Source organism: Castor canadensis, chromosome 8, assembly GCF_047511655.1.
Source record: "Castor canadensis chromosome 8, mCasCan1.hap1v2, whole genome shotgun sequence".
Taxonomy (NCBI): Eukaryota; Metazoa; Chordata; class Mammalia; order Rodentia; family Castoridae; genus Castor; species Castor canadensis.
Genome location: NC_133393.1, coordinates 150,236,343 through 150,260,285, shown reverse-complemented (window position 1 = coordinate 150,260,285; position 23,943 = coordinate 150,236,343). Strand labels below are relative to the sequence as shown.

At 40.0% G+C, this 23,943-nt stretch overlaps 1 protein-coding gene across 11 annotated transcripts in view; it reads right to left on the bottom strand.

The window, feature by feature from the left end:
* The window catches only part of Tnrc6b (trinucleotide repeat containing adaptor 6B), a 232,192-nt gene that overhangs the window by 23,140 nt on the left and 185,109 nt on the right, over window positions 1-23,943 (bottom strand). For 8 of the 11 annotated variants that reach the window (XM_074084538.1, XM_074084540.1, XM_074084541.1 and 5 more), the window contains 10 exons: window positions 22,736-22,894; window positions 20,394-20,569; window positions 18,198-18,272; window positions 17,221-17,266; window positions 15,678-15,814; window positions 14,562-14,732; window positions 10,252-10,377; window positions 1,622-1,753; window positions 1,205-1,300; window positions 877-1,066 (listed from right to left, as the gene is read on the bottom strand). In XM_074084538.1, the coding sequence (XP_073940639.1) occupies window positions 877-1,066; window positions 1,205-1,300; window positions 1,622-1,753; window positions 10,252-10,377; window positions 14,562-14,732; window positions 15,678-15,814; window positions 17,221-17,266; window positions 18,198-18,272; window positions 20,394-20,569; window positions 22,736-22,894 (1,308 nt within the window). The remainder of the gene's footprint in view (window positions 1-876; window positions 1,067-1,204; window positions 1,301-1,621; window positions 1,754-10,251; window positions 10,378-14,561; window positions 14,733-15,677; window positions 15,815-17,220; window positions 17,267-18,197; window positions 18,273-20,393; window positions 20,570-22,735; window positions 22,895-23,943) is intronic. The other 3 variants (XM_074084545.1, XM_074084544.1, XM_074084547.1) reach the window with 3 other exon arrangements.

Genomic DNA, 23,943 nt, shown 5'->3' with positions numbered 1-23,943 from the left:
TCACTGCTGCCTCATTGACTAGATTCTACTTATGGCATGTTTCCCATTTCTAAATGAGCTATGATTTGCCTGCCAAAAAAATTCTTAATGAATGTCAAAGGTATAGCCTTACTTGTGCTAATTCTATTTAAATCCCATGAAATTGTAGTATCAGATGAATTTTTATCACTGTGCCTTAAAATCTTACTTCCTCACTTTTTTTAACAAGGCAATTTTATCAGTCAAGTGACACTTCAATTTGTACGTATTTTAATAGATCACAACTTTAGCCATGGGCGGCATTCATAGCATGTACAAACATTTCAGTTGGTTTTTAAAAATTGCTGCTGGAAGGAGAGCTAGCTATGTGCTCTTTACAAACATGTTGTAGTATTAGAGAGGCTGGCATGCCTTCCTGCTATTTACTGTGTGATAAGCCTGGGAAAGCCACCAAAAACTTGAAAGCCTCAGATCCCATGATCTTATTTATAAAACAAGAATAGTTATCTATCTTGTTTACCTGTAAGCTACTGAAAAAAAAAGGAAGGTAATGTGGGTCTGACCCTGCTGCAGGATTAGACAAGCAGATTTTCATTTATCTATTTTTTTGGCAGTACTGGGGTTTGAACTCAGAGCCTCACCATTGCTAGGCAAGTGCTCTTACCACTTAAGCCACTCTACCAGTCCTTTTCTGTAATGGGTTTTTTTTGAGATAGGGTCTCATGGACTATTTGCCCAGTTTGAGACTATTTTTGTTTTTTTTTGTGTGGCTTCGAACCACAATCATGATCCTCCTTATCTCTGCCTCTTGACAGCTAGGATTACAGGTGTGAGCCCCTGGAGCCAAGGTAGACAAGCAGATTTTTAAATTGGTACTTTTCACCACAAACAACATACCAGAACCATATCCAGAGATTGGCCCTTTGGTCTGAAGGTCTGGGAGCCCCACATTCAGTGCGTTGGGTACCATGTTGTCCAGATGTGGCTTGGGTCCAACAGGGTGAGATGGCGAGTGCTTCATGCTGGGTTGTCGCTGTTGCTGCTGCTGCTGCTGCTGTTGCTGGAGTGCACTCACCATTCGAGCCAGCTGGGTGTGCAACATCCAGATCAAGGAGGGGTCCAAGAGAAAGGAACAAATGATAAGCTAGTATCCCCAATTTCTCTAGAGGTTAAGCCTAGAAGCACTCTTCACTCAGCACTAGGAGAACCTTCCCCACTCAGGTACCTGCTGCTCTTGCTGCTGGCGCACTGCTTGAGAAATCTTTCTCTGGTTCTGTAGCAACTGCTGCTGCTGCTGCTGCTGCAGGAGAAGCTGACATGCCTACAAAACAAGAAGGGAAGAGGAGACCAAAGTCCTAAGACTGACTGACTGAGAGCACTGGCAGAGTTCACGCAGTGGTGAGCAGGTCACTGAGTCAAAAGTATTCATGAGAGAAGTGCCACCAAATTCATACTGCTTAAGTTTATCTCAGTTGAGTTGACATATCAATCTTTAAGCATACTCAAGCATTTGCATACAAAAGTTTAAACTAAATGCCTTCAAGCATAAAACATGACAAAGATACACAAAGGAAATCAAAGCTAAAGGCAAAATGAAAAGCAAATATCCTTTTTAGTTATAGGCAGCAAGTCTACTACTTACCAACTGGAACTGGGGAATTTGTGGAAGTTGGCTCAGCATGGCAATTTGTTGAGGAGATAACTGGGGCCCCACGTTGAAAAGACCTGGATTCAGGCCACTGTTGGGAAACTGCTTGAGCATTGAGGCAGAAACCTAGCCAAAAAACAAAAGCAGGGTGAGGGTGGGGTTCTTAGAATTTATCAAAATCAAATTTTTTTCTGTGAAAAGACTTTTGATGGAACTGTCATTGGGCAGTGAGATTATACGAGTTTTTAAATTATTTTCTTAGATTTTCTAATTTTCTACAATAAAGATGATGAATTTTAAAATCTGGAAAACATCTAAGCATTCTGTTCAAATCCAAGCTTTCATTAATAATGCCTAAGATCTCAGGTTCTCTGGTGACCACATCCTTACTCCCAATTCAAACACTAAGCTCAACATCAATTAAAATCTACAGTAATTTAAAATATTTTGCTCTACCCGTTTGTTTGTTTGTTGCTGGGGAGCAAACCATATAACAGGCAAGGGCTTTATCTCTGAGTTACATCTCTATAATAGTAAGTATATTAAATACTTAATATTTAACCCATGCAGATTTAAAAAAAGATCTTATTTTCTTAAAAATTCAAATTCAGACCTAACACTTATCTTTATGTGCCTGGCACATAGTGGATACTGGATGAATAACTATTAAATGAGTGAACCCATATTACAGCTTAAGAGTCACTCATGAGGTTCTTTGTTCTTCTACCTATCCACACTCTGTACTGCATCATCCGATTGCCAAAGGGAATGTGGCTTTCAACAGAACTGAGTGTAGTCTAGTAGTGCCTCTCAAAGCTTCTTCTAACTTAAGACTGATCAACTTGCCAACAGTCAATCACTTACTAATCTACACAACTATTTTAGCATTTAGCCTATGTTTTCCCATCTCATCCAAAACGAAGACAGATGTCAAATGGCCTGTTAAGCAGAGGTCCAACAACTATATCTAATTTTTTATCAAGCAGAGAAGGGAGTAAGTCAAGTAAAACTTGGTAGCAAACAATAATTACAGACTACTGTCAAAAGTGCTCACAAGCCATCTTTCTGAAAATCTAATTTACATTGTTGCCTGGAATTGGCCATAAGCTTTTTTCTTTTTTTTGGCAGTACTCGGCTTGAACTCAGGGCTTTCACCTTGTGCCACTCCATCAACCCTATTTTTGTGATGGGTCTTTTCCAGATAGGGTCTCCTGAACTATTTGCCCAGGCTGGCTTTGAACCATGATCCTCTGATCTCTGCCTCCTGAGTGGCTAGGATTGCAGGCGTGAGGCACCAGCCCCCCATGGCAAAGCACTCATTCTCTGCCCGTCTTGGCGGCAAGCCTGTAGGGAGGACTGTCCCTTCCTGATAACATGGGTGGATCTGGAACTCGGCATGAGGAACTCCCATGCACCAATGCCCACTTCGCTGGTCTGGGAAGGGGTATTTTGGTCCCAGTATGACTTCTTCCACCTTGCAAATTCAGGATGTGGGCAGGAAGGAGGCATTGTCATAACTAAACTCCCCCTGAACACCCCCAATGTCCTTCAAAGACTGCAAGTAAGGGTTTTCAATTCTGTTCATGCATTTCTTCTCTCTCTCTTTTTTTATTCATATGTACATACAATGTTTGGGTCATTTCTCTCCCCGCCCCCACCCCCTCCCTTCCCACCCACTCTGCCCCCTCCCTCTCCCCCCCACCCCCTTGATACCCGGCAGAAACTATTTTGCCCTTATCTCTAATTTTATTGAAGAGAGAGTATAAGCAATAATAGGAAGGACCAAGTGTTCCTGGTTGAGATAAGGATAGCTATACAGGGAGTTGACTCGCATTAATTTCCTGTGCATGTGTGTTACCTTCTAGGTTAATTCTTTTTGATCTCACCTTTTCTCTAGTTCCTGGTCCCCTTTTCCTATTGGCCTCAGTTGCTTTTAAGGTATCTGCTTTAGTTTCTCTGCGTTAAGGGCAGCAAATGTTAGCTAATTTTTTAGGTGTCTTACCTATCCTCACCCCTCCCTTGTGTGCTCTCGCTTTTATCTTGTGATCAAAGTCCAGTCCCCTTGCTGTGTTTGCCCTTGATCTAATGTCCACATATGAGGGAGAACATACGATTTTTGGTCTTTTGGGCCAGGCTAACCTCACTCAGAATGATGGCATTTCTTCTCTCTGCTGTAAGATTTAATCTGTTTTAGTCCTTAGTCCTTCAGTTTGTTTTGTTGTCAGTGCTAGGGATCAAGCAGGGCCTTGCACACACTAGGCAATCTGTCTGCCACTGAGCGCACCCCAGCCTTGAACATCCTCCTTAAAAACACAAACATTACTTTTGCTTTGTCACCAGTGGGCACTACACAAGTAAGGATTAGTACAAGTAAGGGTTTCTGTCCTAGTCATCAAATTGCATGCACCAAACCAAACCCTAAAGGCTCTTCTTCTTTTTCTATTCTTTTAAGTTTTTTGATACAGGGCTCATTATGTAGCTCAAACTGGCCTGGAACTCACAATCCTCCTGCATCCACCTCCTGAGGGCTGGGATTATAGGTATGAACCACTATGCCTGGCCTCAGGGAACCAACACTGATACCACTTTGATTTTACACTTGCAATATCCAGAAGAAGGAGAGAATCAATTTCTGTTGTTTTAAGCCACATGATTTGTGGTAATTTTTTGTGGTGGCTCTAGAGAACTAATATAATTCTCTAGGCCTATGCAGTCCAACAAATTAACTACTAGCCTCATGCAGATGTTGTGCTTTAATTGTAAAATGTAAGTCAGATTTCAAAGACTTTGTGTTAAAGGAAGTAAAAATTTCAGTAATAATGTTAAGCACTGATTACATGGGAAAACGATATTCTGGATCCAGAGTTAAAGAACATATATAATTAAATATAATAGTTAAAGAATAGTATTATGTATAATAATATTTATTATTAAGACCGGTTTATGACTTTCTCTTTACCTTCTTAAACGTGACTATTAAAATTCTTAGTTACATTATTGACTCATGCTGTATTTCTATTGGACAGCCCTGCACTGAGTCCTTTCCTAAGTTTTCTTCTATGATTCAAAGAGTGCTCTCTGCTTCTTTTGTCTTCCAATCTTCAGGCCTCCAAAATAAATGGACATGGCCAAAGCTTTCAGTTCCTTCTTTGTTTAGTTTTAGCAGCTCCACTGAACAAATCAGCTGGTCTCTGGATCAACCCACTTCTCTTCAGTGTTAAGAATGGATGCCACCCTTTGCCAAGAGTCTATTATTCTGCACCCCTCCAACACCATTCCCACTACTCAAAATTAGCTAACAAAACCCCAATTTAAAGAACATGCCCCAGAGAAACACACCCTATGAGACAAATAAGAATTTTCTTACTAGCAAACATCTAGGAACAACTCAAATGTGTATCAACAGTCAGGAGTAGAAAAGGTAAATACGTTATGGTATACTCATATAATGGAATACTATATGAAGCCCAACTGCCCAAAGGAACATGGGAAAATCTTAGACATAATTTTAAGTAAAAATAAGACAAACAAAGGGAGGGAGGTATATACTGTATGACTTCATTACATAAAGTTTAAAAAAGATAAAACTAGAACACATTTTTAAAAGATATAGACTTAAAAGCACAGGAATGCCAACACAAGGCATTCTTATATTTAAATAGCTTCATCTCCTGTCCCATAAATTGACAGTTTCAGGGACTATAAAAGTTGCATTTACAAGGAGTTCTTATCTAGCCTTACTCAACCTCTTCCTTCTGTAGGTTGCAGATACGGTGCCTCCTTCAAAGTTACAAAAGGACCTAAGAGAAGCATCACTAAACTCTTGGCAAACAGCTGTTCATACCTGGGTTGCAGAGTAATTAAAGTGCAGGTTTGCACATTCCCACTGCAGGGAGTTAATTATGCTAGCTCAAAAGTCCTTCAAGCTCCAGCTGAGCTGGAGAAAGTGACAATCTTGTTGCAATCAACATGTCATTTAATGAAGCATTGCAGGTGCAAAACGACAGCAATTTAAAGGCAAGACAGAAGCCTGCTAGAATATGCTACTCCCAATACCTGAGTGACTGGAGGGAAAACAAACTACAGAAATAAGAAAGCCTTAAATAGTCCTTTTTTTTTTTTAAGACCTGGTGGTACTGGGGTCAAAAGCTAGGGTTCTCACATGTGCCAGGGCCATGCTACATGAGCCACTCTGCCACCAAGCTACATTCTCAGTACGAAACAAATCTTAAAGATGAGTTTCAGTGTCTGCTGTATATGCTTACATTAAATATTAACTGTCCCTATGAAGTGGTCAAAATGGATGTAAAATTTAATAATGTTTACCAAAACTTAAAAAAACAAAACCAACAATGTCCAGGTACTCTGACCCAAAATTTTCATTGTGAACAACTAAGTTTAGAAATAATGTGGCAATAAGCTGGGTGTGGTGGTGCTTGCTGATAATCCTACCTCTCGGGAGGCCAAGGTAGGAGAATCATAAGTTCAAAGCCAGCCTGGGCTACTTTGTAAGACCTTGTCTCAAACAAATCAAAACAAACAAAAATTAATGTGAATAAAGATTTTGAGGGGCGGGCGGAGTAGCTCAAGTGGTAGAGTACCTGCCTAAATAGCAGGAGGTCCTGAGTTTAAACCCCAATAACCACAAGACAAAAAAGTTTTGTATAAGGATTTCTTTACAGCATTACTTGTAATAGTGAAATAATATTATTTATAATAGTGAAACAATTTAAAATCCAGGAATGGGGGAACAGAGTGCTAAGTAAATCAAGGAAAATAAATGTACCTGGTAAATCATCATTACGAATAATCAACTTAGACTGGTGGTGAAGCTCAGTGGTAGAGCGCTTGTCTAGCATGGATGGGGCCCCTTGATTCAGTCCTTAGCACCGCAAAAAGACAACAAAAAAACCCCAAAAAAACCCAAAATGCACCCTACCACCACCAACCAAAAAAACAGGAAAACTCAATGATAATGAGAACAGTGGTCACAGTGATGAGTACAATGAACTGCAGGCCTGTGTGTGCATAGTCTGACCAGGCATGTAACACAGCCTGTCACTGTGTGTGGGTTGGGGGTTTCCAGAGTGATTTTACTGTCTAAGTTACCTCATTTTTTTTTTTAAGAGCCACCCAATTTTCTTTGTTTGGGGTGGTGGGGGACTGGGGTTTGAACTCAGTGCCTGGAATCAGACACTACCTTGTTTTTTAAAATACAGAGACATCATGAAAAAAACTGACCATTTCATTTGTTAATATTCTGCCCCCACTATGCAGTAAATAAATGTTTATCATGTTTTATCAAGTAAATTCAAAATTTGTGTGAACGTGAGTACTTTCCTTTTCTCCAGGGGAACACATAATCTGGTCATGGTGCTCTAGAACAGACAGGTGCTTCAAACAAAACTGACTACTTTCCTAACAGCTCCTTGCTGTGCATCAGCTATGGCTCCACGTACATTTATTGAGTTCGTAACATGTGCCACGCCCAGCTGGTGATGCTCAGGTTCTAGCAGTGAGGAAAGCAGACCAGTCTCTGCCTCTGGGAAGTTTGATACACACGAGATAAAGGGGAGAAAGAGGAAAATTCTGGAGGATAAGGAAAGAGAGAGTAACATGGTGGTGGTAGGGAATGATACATAGGTTGGCCTGGGAAAGGTTTTCGGATAAGGGAAGTGCTGAAGTGGGGATCCAAAGGAAGGAAAGATAGAGCCAAGTGGAAATCTGGAAAAGAGCATTCTAAGAGTATGAGTGCTTGCTGGAGCCAGCTGGCTGCAGAGGCAGGAATGGATGGGAGAGCAGTGGGTGGGTAGGTAGGTGGCTGAGGTTCCAAGAACCTAAAGACCACAATAAAGATTGCATTCTTGGATAGAGAGAAGCCGTAAGGGGATTCCCAATAAAGAATAACATGATCTACCTTATGTTTTAGAGTAGTGATGGGTAGAGCTTTCTACAATGTTGAAACAGCACTATTTAAATTTAATTAAAATGAAATAAAATAAAAAGTTAATTTCCTTCTGCCCACCAGTCGCATTTCAAGTGCTCATGTTGTTAACAGCTACCATGATAGCCAGCATGGCTTCAGAGGACCAATCTGACCCAGAATGGAGAACAGCAAGAATAAAATGAAGCAGGGCGGGGCAGGTAGGAGGCCCTGCAATAATCTAGGGGTGTAGTAGTGGTCTGGCCACACACTGTATTAGTGGAGGTGGTAACTGGTCAGAGCCAGGATAAAGTTCTAAATGGAGGACTTGTTGGACTGACTTTGACTAGGAGACAGTCCCACCTAGTTCCAGGTCTTTAGCCAAAGCAGCTGAAGAATGGGAGTCCATCTACTTGGAGGATGAAGATGTTTTGAGGGGCAAAGAGGGATGGGTTCAGAAGTTCTGCTTTGGACATAACATGAGGTGCCAATAAGGCATCATAGTGAGATACCCAGCAGAGGTGAGCTGCAGACTAAATTTTGGAACTCAGTACTTGAAGCCATTCCAACGGGTGAGCTCACCTAGCCATAGCTGTACCTGGCAAGGAGAGGTTCAACTGAGGATTAGGGAATGCTGATGATTCAATGTTGGGAAGGTAAAGAGGAACTTGTGAAGGTGGTAGAGGAGGAGAGGCAGACAGGAAAACAACAAAGAAGGTGCTAGAAAGTCAAATAAATCAGAAAGGAGAGAGGGTAAAATGTTGCTCTGACACACTAAGAAGAGATTAGAAGACAGGACCTTGGTTTCCCACATGACAAAGATGGGAGGTGAGCTTACCAGGAGTGTATGAGTTCCACTGCCACACCTGTACTCTTATGTCAGCCTTGCCTGCTCTCCCTTGCGCTGGTAACTCCACCATCCAAACACATCCTCTATCTTACTGCCAGTGTTACCTTTCTAAATCACACAATTTCTGACATTACTACTCAGCTGAAAAACATTGCTTAATACTCTATTATTTAAAGCAGTAGTAAAAATTTAAGTGCACATAAAAACTACCTAGGAGTGACCAGGCCAAACCCCAAGATTCTGTCTCAGCAAACTAGACGAGACTTTGTCTCAGATAATGGTGATAAACCAGGCTGACAAGAGTTGGCCTACAGGACAGGCCTAAACTCTGGAGCAAGGCAAACAAAGCTTCGCCAAATTCTATCCCAAATTCCCTGTCTAGTTTCTTTCTATTCCATTCTAAAGGCATGCATTATCTATCCATATGCTTCAACCAGCTCAAACTAATCATTCAAACTAACTCATTTCCCCTATATGCCACATTGTGGGTATTACTGTCCCTTGCACATGAGGCTCCTGTTGCTTAGAAGGCCTCTTTAATCTGGCTATGCCTAGAAACTCTGACTCATTCCTTCATATCCAGTTTAAATGTCACTGGTAGTGCAAAGCCTCACTTGATTCCCCAAACTCTGCTGAACATGGCTATATGACACTGATTGTCTGCTACCTATTCTGCCATGGGGTAGACTGGCACAAAGCTCTCACCTCTACCTCCCCAAAACTAAACTGTGCATCTCTTACTAACAAGCAAACCTAGAGGGTTATCATGGTATCCAGAGGACTGTATCCTACATACAGCTGCTCCATGAAGACTAGCCCTTTTCCTTAGTTCTACAACAACCCCAGAGTATCAGGTCAGTATTTCAGCTTATAGTTCCTCAAAATTCTTCAGACTATGGCAACTCTTCTTTTATCTGTGGATGAATCCTTGGGGGTAACCATCCTTTGAAAGTTGTAACATTAGAATTTATAGCTTTATTTATGTGCATAAATAATTAATATAGTATTAAAATAATTGTTTTCATGCAAAAACAACTACTTTGTATGCATGATACAATAAAAAAAAAAAAGATATATTTTGTTGTAAAAATCTTGAACTTTCCTCCCTCGCTCTCTCTTTCGTTCCATTATTGGGGTTTTAACTTAGGGCCTACACCTTGAGCCACTCCACCAGCCCTATTTTGTGAAGGGTTTTTTTTTTTTTTTTTTTTTTTTTCTTTTATTATTCATGTGTGCATACAAGGCTTGGTTCATTTCTCCCCCCTGCCCCCACCCCCTCCCTTACCACCCACTCCGCCCCCTCCCGCTCCCCCCCTCAATACCCAGCAGAAACTATTTTGCCCTTATCTCTAATTTTGTTGTAGAGAGAGTATAAGCAATAATAGGAAGGAACAAGGGGTTTTGCTGGTTGAGATAAGGATAGCTATACAGGGCATTGACTCACATTGATTTCCTGTGTGTGGGTGTTACCTTCTAGGTTAATTCTTTTTGATCTAACCTTTTCTCTAGTTCCTGGTCCCCTTTTCCTATTGGCCTCAGTTGCTTTAAGGTATCTGCTTTAGTTTCTCTGCGTTAAGGGCAACAAATGCTAGCTAGTTTTTTAGGTGTCTTACCTATCCTTGTGAAGGGTTTTTTAAGATAGGGTCTCGTGATCTATTTGCCTGGGCTGGCTTCGAAGCGCGATTCTCCTGATCTCTACCTCCCAAGTAGCTAGAGCTACAGGCATGAGCCACCGGCGCTCATTTTGGACTACTAACAGGAACTCTTTTTATGTTTATAAAACCAGTCCGTTAATAACAGGTAACTTGACTGGTCTTTAATTCTGAACTGTGGAAACATAAAATTGCTTACCTGGGGGGAGATAAACTGGGGAGGCACTTGCGCCCGGAGACCAGGAGAAGAACTCAGCGGCTGCACTGGTGTGTGCAGACCTCTCGATTGTGCTGTGCTGTTTCCAAACAAACCGTGATTGCTGCCCTGCAAACATAACAGCACCAGTAAGGCTTTTTGTCAGTGTCAGAAAATGCAAGCCATAAGCAATTCTGTTTTCTATCATTCAGAAGAATTATGATCTGTGTTCCATGGAATCACAGGATTCTTTCTATAACTGAGACGCTCCTCATCTTGGAATGCTGGGGACAGTTAGGAAAACTGAGTCATGGACATATCAGTCACCATCCATGCACACTGATGAACTCTACAAACTGAAAGGGTTAAATTTAGCCAAATGTTACCGCAGCACTACATTCTTCTTTGTGGTTAAAAGGTATAGGCAACATAAGAATTATCTCAGTGACTCAATATCACTTCCCTGAATGGGTTAACTTAACTGTGTAACACTGCCATCCAATAGTGAGCCTAGTGTTGTGAGGACTTTACTTCAGCTCTGAACACTTTTCCCTGTCCTTGATCTGCTTGACTCCCTTCTTTGCTAGATGAGGAAATGTCAATCAATCACATAGTGAGATTAAAAATGGAAAGGCAACAGTAAAAATCATTCCAGCGATATCAAAACAAACATTACTCACCTGTAACTTCTCACTCAAACATATGACTATCAGTCTAGCTAAAAAAGATTAACCCCCTGATTCTTGATGGACCACCTCACTGAGCACATGTCCACTCTCTCAGTAATAGCTACAGGTAGTTGGACTCAATGGTGGCCCTGCCTTTCTGATTTGTTTTTAGCTAAGAAATTCCTTCAGCAAAGAAATCATATTTCATAACCTTACACTGTTTCCTCTGCCTGAAGTAAAGTTTCTTCATTTTCTTCCTTTTTTGTATTTGTTTTTGAGGTAGAGTCTTTCTAGCCCAGGCTTAGCCTTGAACTTGTGATCTCAGTCTCCTGAGAGCTAGAATTACAGACTTGAACCACAACACCTCCAGTTCCCTGAGGTTCTTCTCTATGCCTTATTCACTGGGCCTTTTCAAGGCCCAGCTCCAAGGTCATCCTCATCAAGTCAAGGATGTCTTCCCCAAAACCTCCTTCCTCATTCCACATGTAAAGTAACTGAACTCAACTTTGTTATAAGAATGCCGAAACTCTTTGATAATGACCATCAACAAATTATGTTACAGTTATGGTCTACTCTCTTTACAATACCAGATTAAACCTTCCTTCCTTGCATCCCCAGAACTCAATAAAGTCTCGGTGTAAATCATTTGCCAATATCCCTGACCCACTGTGCACTTGAAAACATCCCACTGAACAGCTTCAGCAAAGAAAACTGCACCATGAAACCGAGTATGTAAACTCTAAAGTCACCATCTTCAGCTTATTATAGGGGCAAGACAATTTTAAAGAACTTTGTAAGTCATTCCATTCTAGAACACTAAAAATACTACAATGATTTTAATGATTCAAAAATAGATAGGGGACTATTATAGGCAAATTAACAAACTTAGGAGCACTGAAAATAAAGATGATTATAAACATAAAGTAGAAATGGCAATTAAAAATCTGTGTTCTCATAAAAAAATCAAAAACCCATCATGAATTTTATGTCTCCCAAAGGGCTGTTTAAATATGATGAGACCTTTGGTTCCTAGAAACTAATACCTCTACTCTTCCTGTCTTCTTAGTAAACTGTCACTCTAAGGTGAAATGGCTTGGTTGTAACTTTTCTCAGGTAGTGATAATTGATAGCTTGGCTACTGATCCTCCCCAAGAAAATAAGAAATATTGATTTTACCAAGAACATGTTGTCTGCTAAGATCACACTTTATTAAAGTGATGTCATTGCTCCAAAATGTCATTTATTCATGACTGGTCATAGACTACTTTGTGAGGTTTTTTTTCTTTTGGTACTGAGGATTAAACTCAGGGTCTTACACATGTTAAGCTGTTAAGCAAGAATTCTAACACTGAGCTACACCCTAGTGGGAGTCACTTTATTATTGTTGTGATTGCTGTTATTACAGACAGAGTGACAGAATCTTGCTATGTTGCCCAGGCTGGGTTTGAACTTCTGGGCTCAAGTAATGCTCCTGTCTTGCCTCTCGAGTAGCTAGGACTACAGGCACACGCCACTGCACCTGGGTTAGAGACTTTTTTTTTTTTCAGTACCAAGGCTTGAACTCAGGGTTTCACACCTGCTAGGTAGGTGCTCTACTGCTTGAACCATGCCTCCAGTTCTAGAGTCATTTTTAATTTCAACCTTTGCTTTGGTAAGAAGAACTTGCTTTTAAAGTGTGCGTGTGTGTTTTAATAAAAACAAGCCCTACTTTCTTTTTCCTAATAATACACGTCTCCTTTCTCACCACATATCAAGGATCTCTTAAAGCCACACATACCACTTTGATATTTCTGAAATGGGTAACAGTAGAGGTAAGCTAATTGAAGTCTATCAAGGGAGGCCTTCCCTACTTCTTGCTATGGAAGCTTGGCATTGTGAGCTGCTTATTTTCTTGGCCCAGATTTGCTGTTTTTCACAGTGATACATTAGGTATGTCATAAATATGTGGCCTTTTAAAAAATTAAATTTAGAAGTTAGGAAAATAGTGGTTGAAAGCTTGGATATATGTTAACACTGGCTGATCACTTAGGCTTTACTGTTACATGTAGGGCTTCTAAGATAACCCAAGTCCTCAGAGTGATAGAGATTATTTACCTCAACTCTGGGCCTTAATTCAGGAAAGTATAAAAATTTACAACAAAATCAGCAAGCTGACTGAGATATTCTGTGATTTAGAAAATAAAATCTGTAACTTTTATTTTTTAATATGAGGTACATTCAACTAGCTCTGTATGAAATAGTCTGAAAACACCAAAACCGTATTTGGATAGAATATGTGCACCAACCTGGCAATAATGAACTTTGCAGCCATCCACAAATCACAAGAATAAAGAATAAGGACACTGCCTTGAAGTCCAATGTCAAGCTGGTTTGGCTGGTCTATTATATTTGAGTTTATGTACCACAGCACTGGATAATTATGTGAGCCTCAAACCATATTTATAATCACTACTGACCAAGAGTATTAAGATTATTTTTCCTATACCTCAACCCAAAATAAAGAATGCCCAAAATACTGATATAATTGTTTCCTCCCTGTTTATATAAGCAACACATATTCATGTTATCTGTAAAATATTACAATAAACATCAAAATATAAAGGAAGAAAATTTAAAAAATTACCTACGATCCTGATCAAGAGATAACTAATCTGAACACATGGATACAGTATAATCTACTTTTTAAAATGTGCTAAGGCAACAACTGGAACACACATGTGGGGCCTATATGCAACCTGACTATGGTGTAACAAGTATTGCTTTACCTCATCCTTTAGTGCACATGTGAAAGTCAGCATATGAAACAGTATGGACACAACTAATAATTACATATTGTATAATTAATATACTCCCATGATACCCTGAGGTGAAGGGCACAGTGGCAAGTGAGGGGTCACAGAACTATGGCACAGAACTATCCCTGCTAGAATTATTGTTGTGATGGCACTGTGGCTCAAATTCCTGGTTTTCTTCACCAAAGAGAACAGACTGCTATGTCCCTTCAGGCCTGTAAGAGTGAGGAGGCACAATCCAACCTGCCCTGCCAGTTCTGTTTCTGTGCATGCCCCTTCCTTCCTTGGAGGACTGCCAGGTACAACCCTAGCAAGGGCTGCTCCAGGTCCAACGAAATCACATGCTTGAGCAATATCCATTCTTCTCACAGCTTCACTATCTGTTAAAGTTTACTTCTCTGAAAATTACTGTACTGTGAATCTAAGGACACTAGAATTCAAGATGCTGCAACTTTTAATTAATCTTTAATTTTGTTCCTGTTTTTTAGTTAGTAGGCATATTAAATTGAAAAGACCCTCGAACTATTACTATCCAATCTAATGTTAAAAATGGCAAATGTACTGCTAAATTAGGTAGTCTTGTTATATTTTCCTGTCACCTCTTAGTTATTAAATATGAACTCATGACCGAAAGTGAAGACAAAAGAAACAGGTTTAAAATAAAATCCATGTTCAGAAACATGAAGAGAGATGGGTTCTATGGGCTGAAATATCTAAAACCTACACTTAATATCATTCTGTGCATTCAGTAATCAACAAATTTCCCAAGACAGACAAATGATGCAATAAACTGAAGACCAGGGCCAACACGAGGCCATAGCCAAGCAGTTACAAATTTGAGAGGCCTCCTTACTTGTCTAGCAGCGAAGTTTTGGGGGTTGAGCCCTGTGCCGATTGCTCCAAGGCTGACGTTGGGTAGTGTGGAACCAGAGGGAGACAGCTTGTAGCTGGGAGAAGGGGAGAAGGGAGAGCAGGGAGCCTCATCCCCAAGGCACCCATCTTGATTGGAGAAAGGCAAAGTCAGCTGAAAGGTAGTAGGAGTTAGCCAATCACAATGAGTGTTGGTTAGTGAAGCAACAGAATGCAAGAAAGGAAAGAGAGAGACACTTAGGAATAAACAAAGTGAGAGCGTATTAGCAATAACTGAGGATGGAATCTGGATCTGATAATAAGTCACACTTTGCTCAAAAGACACCATCTGTCATCCTCTTTGATTTTTCTTTTCCTCTAAGTTAGTAACACATTTGGTCCATTGCACTAGGGTAACAGTTGCCAGACGCTTTATTTTTATGCATCTAATATTGATTTCTCTGGCTATGTGGCTCCTGAAACAGAAGCCAAGGCAATCTTCTTGTGAATATACGGCCGCCTGGACCAGCACTGATGACGTCAAAAGGAGCCAGATCTAAATGTTTTGGTTTTAACTGCTTTGTGAAGACCAGAAGCGCTACAAATTGGTATTCTGAATCAAGGATTACGCTCCTCTATTAGACATGTTAAAAGTCAAAACCAATACATAAGAATTACCTGTTCTAATCAGGCAGTTGAAAATCTGAAAAAGTGTAGCATTGTAACTAAATACAAACTACTAGGAAGTGGGAAAGATAAAGGTTTTTCAAAACTAGAAGGCAAGAGCCTTATGAGACTCAAAATTTAATATGTAGCTGCATCGCAGCACAAAAAAAGAATTCAAAATAAATTCATCTCTACAATTTCTTCTACATGTTGATTGTCCATTATCCCTCATATCTTAATGAACATTTCAAACCTCAGATCTTAATATAATACTTACACTCTAAGACAGATGGTTTTATCTCCTGCCCAACCACCTGTTGATATATGTTGTTTTCAGGTTGCCACATTAGTGCAGGTGATGTCTGTTTTGCTCAGTGAGTTCAGTAATTCTATGCTTTCTTCAAAGAATCATGTATCAAACAATAAATTACTGTAAACAAAGGACTCAACTCACCTTCTCAAAATAAGGCCCACTGTCTGTGGTTCCCAAGTCTTTGGAATTAGGTGGACGGAACCCAGATCGATCCTTCCTCACGATATCATTAAAATCCCCGAGATTCATTGCTCGCTTGTCGACATCAAATTTCTTATCTGAAAGATCATAAATAGAGTGAAAATTTTAAGAATCACTGTCTCCTTTAAGAACCAAGAATGACCTGGTCTACTCTGTTCACCGGAGTGCTGGGTATAAGTTTTATCTACTCTTTGGGGATCTACCAGGGGAGCTCTCATTGGTTCACGTTGCTGTTTTTTGTCCCTGGAATACATGTGGATACATTTTTAAAAAAACAGCACAAAATATGTATCTGTGGTAGTCAATCTTCTATGGAAGACTGAAAGAGAGCCTTGGGGCTAACCCAGTACAAATCTGGCTACAAAAATATTTAGACTGATTATTGATGTAGTTTGTCAAACACATCTTGCTCATAAATTCCAATGTTCTCAGTGTGAGAAATTGTCTGTTTTTGCTCTTTCAGCATCTGTTAGATAAAAGGCACAGCTGTCATCCTAAAGTTTAAAGCTTAAGAGCCAAACAACAATTGAATATGTCCACAGTACCTGAATGATGTAACATTGTAGATGTAAGGATTAGTCCACTTTTTTTCACTGCTCTATCCATTTTCTTTTATATGCTGACATGATCAAAGTCCCAGAAAGCCTATCAAAGACTACATATTACTCAGATTGTTGCCTTTCTTTTCTTTTTATTTTTTTTGGGGGAGTGAGGGGGTGGAGGGAGTGGGAAGGATTAAACTCAGGGCCTCACACTTGCTAAGCAAGCACTTGTTTTCTTTTCTCCTTAAGATCTTCAGAGAGAGCAACAGTATTACTGAGAAAATCCCAGAGATTAGGGGCTGATGGTACATCTATTCTAGTTGCAATAAGAGAGTTTTTCAACAACAAAACAATCAGAATTAGCAACCTGAGGGTGGAGTCCAGCAGCACCACAGACATATTAAAATAACCTGAATTAGTTCCCAGTATTTAAAAATCAGGATATCAACATATATATCTGAATATCTGGCCACAATTGAAAAAAACTGGAACACAACCCAGCAGATCCTACACTCTTTCACAGCAACAACTGTCAGGGGTTGAGCAAGGCTACTTCTTTAGGTGGACATCCCTCTCCTCAGTTAACTAATGACCTCCATCTTCTACTATCTTACATCTAGCATGCATCCTTCCTTTACAGTCTCCTGGATCTTACAGTCATATGAATTTTCAACCTCTACATACAACTTCATACACAATAAACATTCAACAAATGTCTAGGGCTGGGATGTAGCTCGGTGGTACAGCGCTTGCCTAGCATGTGTGAGGCCCTGGGTTCGATCCCAGCACTAAAAAAAAAAAAAAAGACAAAAAAAAAAAACCTCTCCCCAACAAATGTCTATTATTTGAACTGCATCATTTTGACTCAAACGGAACAGAAGATCCCAAGAATTTATCATCAACACCACTATATTCTATTCCAAAGATGGAGTGATACATACCTACAGACAAATCCATTTTGCTGCTTGGATTATCTTCAGTTTGACTCTGAAAAATAAAAAAACAGGTGGGAGAGAATCAAGATGGACATGTTTGGGGGGCTGGCGGAGTGGCTCAAGAGGCAGAGCGCTTATCTAGCAAGCGTGAAGCCCTGAGTTCAAACCCCAGAGCCTCCAAAAAAAAAAAAAAAGATGGACATATTTAAATCAGGGAAAAAGTACAATAATTTATGTGAAAGGACATCTTACCACTGGCACTATCTTAGCTCTTCTGAAATGAACTTTAAACTGGGATGACAATCTTAACATTTTTAATACCATGGTTTATTTGTTGCTTGTGGCTATATGCTAAAGTTCAATTTTCACATAAAATTAGCCTTAGTGCATCTACAGACAGAGCAATAGCTCAACAGCTGTCTGAGAAATAAACCCTGTCCTCAAGTTCTAGTCGGCCCAGGATCAAATTCCGTGAGTGGCAGCCAAATGATGACAACTTCTCGTGACTTGTCAAGTCATCAAATCTTGAAATGCACAGCCAACTTAAGTCATTTGTCTTTTGGCAAATAGGACAGGGTGTCCCCATAATGTTGCCAAGAGCTAAAGAAATTCAAAACTGTATAAGAATTCCCTAGATAATTAATCCTAGCATAGCTTTTCTAGTCATTTTATTGTCTTTTTAAAAATTATAATGTGAAAACGGGTACAATTATGTCAGGGAATATGGTATAAGTTTCTTTTTCTTTTATACCCTCTCAAGGAAAAGCACACAAAGACAACAAATTCAAAACTCACCTTTAAATACTGGAGTATGTCATTAAGAATAAAAGACAAAACAAATACTGCTTATAAAAAAGAATCAAGAACATTGCTTAACCAGTTTCAAAATCTGTAATTTTGTACTACATGTAGCAGTGGTCTTTCAATTTGTACTAAACCTAAAATGTGGGATACATTATACATAAGAGAAAAATAAAACTTACCAGCAATCCCATATTTGAAAACTGTTTGGCAAGAGGATTCATCCATGAATCATTGTTTCCTCCTTTTAGTGAGCACTACAGAAATGAAACGTGTAACCTCAGAACCACATATTTAGCTCAACCTCCTGTGCTGCAAATTAGCAAATTATACACTGAAAATGTAGAACCAAGAGTTTACCTTTTTGAACCTTATTTCTCTTTTGTTGTTAGGAGAGTTTGTCAGTTAGTTTAAATGATTAATAAGTCCTACTCATAGTGATGTTTTCATTATCTACTCACTGAATTAGATGTAAATAGAGAAATATACGATGCTTTTACTTTTCACATGGAAAGAAGTCAGATTTTATAAAACGTAATTTCTGTGTGCTACCATTTCCATTTACAGTAGCTACTCGCCTTGTGTTCCACACTTGTTTGTATTAGAAAAGAAAGAACAGTTGCCATTGCCCATTATTTGGAAAGGAGCCTACTAAAACTGGACATTCTCTGTGTGGATGCCACGATGAACTTATTCAGGGAGAATTTTACCTATTTATGTCACAGCATAAAGGACATTGCTCCCTAGTGCAAAAGAGGCCTTGTGGAAAACACTACCATCACTGAGCTCACAGGCTAAGTAAGGCAGAAAGGTGGGTCTGTTTTTTAATGAGATGAGCTAGTTTCTCCTCTAAACAAGGCACCAACCATCAGCTCCATTTCCGCGTCTGTGATGGGGACTTGGTAGGATGGGGATGATGGCTTTGGGAAGCTGTGTGCTCTACAGGTAAAAGTTCTGTATAGTACCTATTTTATTACTCTTGAAAGTGACAGGGTACTTATATTTAGTTGTAGATTTTAAGAAAGTCCTCATTGGAGGCAGGGGGGATTAGGAAGTACAGAGTTTTAGTCTTACAAAATGAAAAGAATTCTGTGTGTGAACATACTTAATACCACTGAACTATACACTTAAAAATGGTTAAGATGACAAATTTTATCATAATTTTTTTTAAAGGTTCTCAGTTATGAGTGGTCTGAATTACTGGAACCAGAACTAAAACATTCAACTGCCAATTAACATAAGTAAATCTTGGTTTTCACCTGAGTGTGGGGATTCATTAGTACCTTTTCCTATGTTAATCTGGACTATTTATTTGTGAATGTCTAAAAGACTGACAAAAGCTGAACAGACAACATAAGAGTACAAAGATGGGCTGGGCATGAGTGGCTAAGACTTGTGATCCTAGTTATTCAGGAGGCAGAGATCAGGAGAATTGTGGTTCGAAGCCAGCCCAGGAAAATAGTTCCATAAGATACTATCTCAATAAAACCCATCACAAAAAAGGGCTGGTGGAGTGGCTCAAGATGTAGGCCCTGAACTCAAGCCCTAGCACGGGGGGTGGGGTGGGGGGGGGAAGGGGGGACGACCAAAACCTACAGGCAAAGGGATGAAGGCTTAGATAGCATAAGGCAACTGAAACCCAAGAGAATACTAGCTATGAAGCACTTCATAGGGCAGCAGGGTTCTCAGGTTGAAATTAAAGCATATGGGTTCTCATTTCTTATTTCTACCAGACCCCACATACATACCTAGCATGCACAGAGCCCTGGCACTGTAAAATAAGCAAACAAACAAATATGCAAATCTAAGGAGAAACTGAATTGGAATGAAAAATTTACAAGAAACCTGATGCACCTAGAGAAATCACCTAGCTGCTGTTGCAGGACTAACGCTGGGACTTCATTTTATGGGAGAAGGGCTCTGAGCCTTGGGATTTCCTGAGGCAGATAAACCCAAGACATGCTCATGCTGATCACCACTGGAGAAGCCAATATTACCACTATTATCTTCCTTTGGTTTCTTTTTTGTATATTCATGGATATTTAAAGACTTCTTTGGCTTCAGAATGCAAATGCACAAAGCATTTTTAAAGCATACCTTGAGAACATTCAACAAATTTATAGTATGAAAACCAAAAATGAAAGATACCTCCTATCTTTGAAAACTTCATTTTTTACCCACAGTACCCCTTCTATAGTTCAATGTTTCAAAGTCATAAGGAAGGAAGATGGGGGTAAAAGAGAACTAGTTCTTGGCTTGTAAGGAAACATTTTTCCCTTTACTTGGGATCTCAGCTGCCTCAACCTTTCCACTGAGAAATTCTCAGCTCTGCCTTCTAGGAATGAGTTTGCAAGCTCAAACATTCTGAAGCAGGGTACCTTCATCTGTTTCTTTCCTCCTTGTCCCCAGCTTGCTGAGTTGTGGGAGGAAGCACTTCCCTGAGAGCTGGCAGTATTCCAGACCCCTCCATCATCCTCCTCTTCCCAGCTGGGATGGCGAGTTCCTGGGACTGGCCCGTCGGTCTCCCCCCAGCCATCTTGCATAGATTTGGAATCTTTAAGGAAAGAGTGAATCAACTCTTTGCAACAACTACATGTAACAAAAACCAGAAAAGTAATTCCCTAAAGATACAGCATCTTAGTATCTTTGAAATTTTGTCTGCTTCATCTACATGGCAGGGCAAATGCTATTACTCATATTTTTGAAAGCAGCAATGGATCATATATTCAAGATCTTCTGAATTCTGCTTCAATGACAACTCTCCTCACTGTACCAAGTAGACAGGAATTCCAAAACTGAAAAGAACATATTATAAGAAATTTCACATCTCAGTTGGCTGCCGCTGGCTCATGCCTGTAATTCTAGCTACTCAGGAGGCAGAGATCAGGAGGAGTGCAGTTCAAAGCCAGCCGGGCAAATAGTTCTCGAGAGTCTATCTCGAAAACACCCAACACAAAAAAAGGGCTGGTGGAGTGGCTCAAGGTGTAAAAAAGAAAAAAAAAATTCACATCTCAATTAAGAGAAACTGGTTCCTCTTAATGAACATGGCTTGCTTTGGTCCTAATTTTATCCTCCTAAATGTACAGTATGTGCTTTGTATATAATGGACATTACAAAAGGTATGATAAAAAGTAACTGTCTACCTTGTTTAGGGTGAAGAAGAGAGGAAAATAATGTGAAAAAGGGAACAGAAATTCACATAGCCATGGAAACTTGAAGTTTATTAGATCTGCATACTTGAAATGCATATGACACTAGAGATCATAGGCAAAGACAATGTGTAAGCAGTGGTTTTGGTAAGACGGGGGAAATGTGGAGGGGAAAGGAGGAGGGGATAATCAGAAGACTATTCAGTCCATTCTACCAACATCCCCTTTAAACAAATACCTTCAATTAGAAGATTGGGACAAATTCTTCATTTTCCTCCAAAAATATTGTCTGGAATAAGGGTCTCTTGCTTAGAAACTTTTTTTTTTTTTTTTTTTTTGGCAGTACTGGGGTTTGAACTCAGGGCCTCCTTCTTGCTAGAGAGGCGCTCTGCTACTTGAACCACTCTGCCAGGCCTTTTCTGTGTTTTTTTTTTTTTTTTTTTTTTTGGGGGGGTGATAGGGTTTCATAAACTATTTGCCAAGGCTGGCTTCAAACTGCGATCCTCCTGATCATTGCCTCCTGAGTAGCTAGGATTACAGGTGTGAACCACTAGTGCCCAGCTTGCTTAGAAACTTTTGCCTACACCTTTCCTTTCTCCATGTAATAGGACTTAGCTTCATGCAAAGTGTAAAAATGGAAAATGTATTTTCAAGGTCCTTCCTTCAGTGATTACTGCTATCCCCTGGACCAGGTCTACAACAGCCACGTAGATTTCCACCAACTACACAGCTGCAGGACGGTTGATTTCCTCTAATTATGGCATCCTACCCCACAGTAGGCCCAGGTGAATGAGGGCCCTTCCATGGGGTTCATCTTAGCTGCACAAAGAAACCTTTAATCTGCTGTATGGTAGAAAAGCCATATTGAAACTTACAAACAAGTGGAAATGACACCTGAAATTGAATTTTTCAATTCAGGAACTTCCAATGAGACATTCCATAGCATGAGTCTATGGAGTTTTGCAAATTACAATGACTGCACATAGCCAGCTAGAAAATATAGCTTAGCTTTTCAATGATTAGAATGAGTAAGTATGATGTTCTTCACTTAAAAAGTACCCTAGGTTCAAACCCTAGTACCACCAAAAAAAAAAAAAAAAAAAAAAAAAGAAATGAAGAAATCTTTGTCAGGTTCAATAAACCTAAAATGTTCTTATTAGACAGAGTGAGCATATCTAAATTACTAGATAAAACATAGTACATTGAAACTACATTTCTGGCCAGATATCAAATCTGTTTTCTTAAAAATCAACAATACTTGGCTGGAGGTATGGCTCAAGTGATAGAGTGTCTGCCTAGCAAGTACAAGACCCTGAATTCAAACCCCAATACTGCCAAATAAATAAATAATTAATAAATAAATAAAATAAACAATATTAATTTATGACTTTTCTTTCATTGTAAACATTTTAACACATGCTAAGAAAAATTACCATCATTTGCTACTATTTAATGTTTGAGATCATGAATTTCATTGAATCAACAGTTTAAACACTAAACAGCCCTCACCAAAATGCCTGACTCCCTAATTAACAAAGAATCCCTCACAACTAAAAATGTGGTCTACTTACTGGGCTTTATGGCATTGGGAGCGTTGGTGGGTGTGCTCCCCCAACCTGTGGCCGATGCTCCTGCATCATCCATCTCACCCCACCCAGGACTGCTTTCATTTGGCTCACCCCAGGCTGACGTCCCATTATCTGGAGCAGGTGGTGTGCTTTTGCTCCAGACTGTAAAAAACAAATTTGTCTCTTAAGAATGACCTGCTAAACACCTAACATCTAATGGGGGTGAAGGCGGCACTAGCAGACACACCTATATTCTCTTGGCAGCCTTTATGGAGGGCATTTGACAATGACACTTTTTAAGAGTCCCAGTAACTCTACAGCCAGGAAACACCATAGATATACATGTCAAAGTAGATGAAACCACATGTTCACCAACGTTCACTGCATCTCTGTTAGAAAAAATTTGGAAGCAATTTAAGTATCATCAGAAAGGATAGAGTAGGCTGGGGTACAGAGGCTAATACCTATAATCCCAGTTACTCGGGAGGCGGAGATTGGGAGGATTACAGTCTGAGGTGGACGCCAGTCAAAAAAGGGCTTGGGGGGTGGAGTGGGTGGTAAGGGAGGGGGTGGGGGCAGGGAGGAGAAATGACCCAAGCATTGTATGCACATATGAATAATAGAACAATAATAAAAAAAAAAGGGCTTGGGTGTAGAGTACTTGCCCAGCAAGCATGAGGCCCTGAGTTTAAACCTATTACCATCACGAAAAGGGGGCAGGGGCCAGGTAGACCAATTGTGGTCCCCCATAAAATGAAGCAATTAAAAGACAGAACTGTCAATGGTAATATGAAAAGTTTAAAAGTACACAAAGAGCTAGGGATCTACCTCAGAGGTAGAGTACTTGCCTAGCACGCACAGGCCCTGGGTTAGCTCCATCCATAACACTCCTCCCCTCCACCAAAAAAAAGAGTAGATGTAAAAAGCAAGATGAAGCTGGGCACGTAACCCTAGCTACTCAGGTGAAGGATGTCAGAATTGTGGTTTGAAGCCAGCACCAGGAAATAGTTTGCAAGACCCTATCTTGAAAAACCCATCACAAAAAAGGGCTGGTGGAGTGGCTCAAGGTGCAGGCCTTGAGTTCAAGCCCCGTACCACACACAAAAAGAGCAAGATACAGCCCAGAATGGTGGCTCCCACCTATAGTCCTAGCTATTTAGAGAGGAGGTAGATACTGGGGGGAATCATAGTTCAAGGCCAGCCTGGGCAAA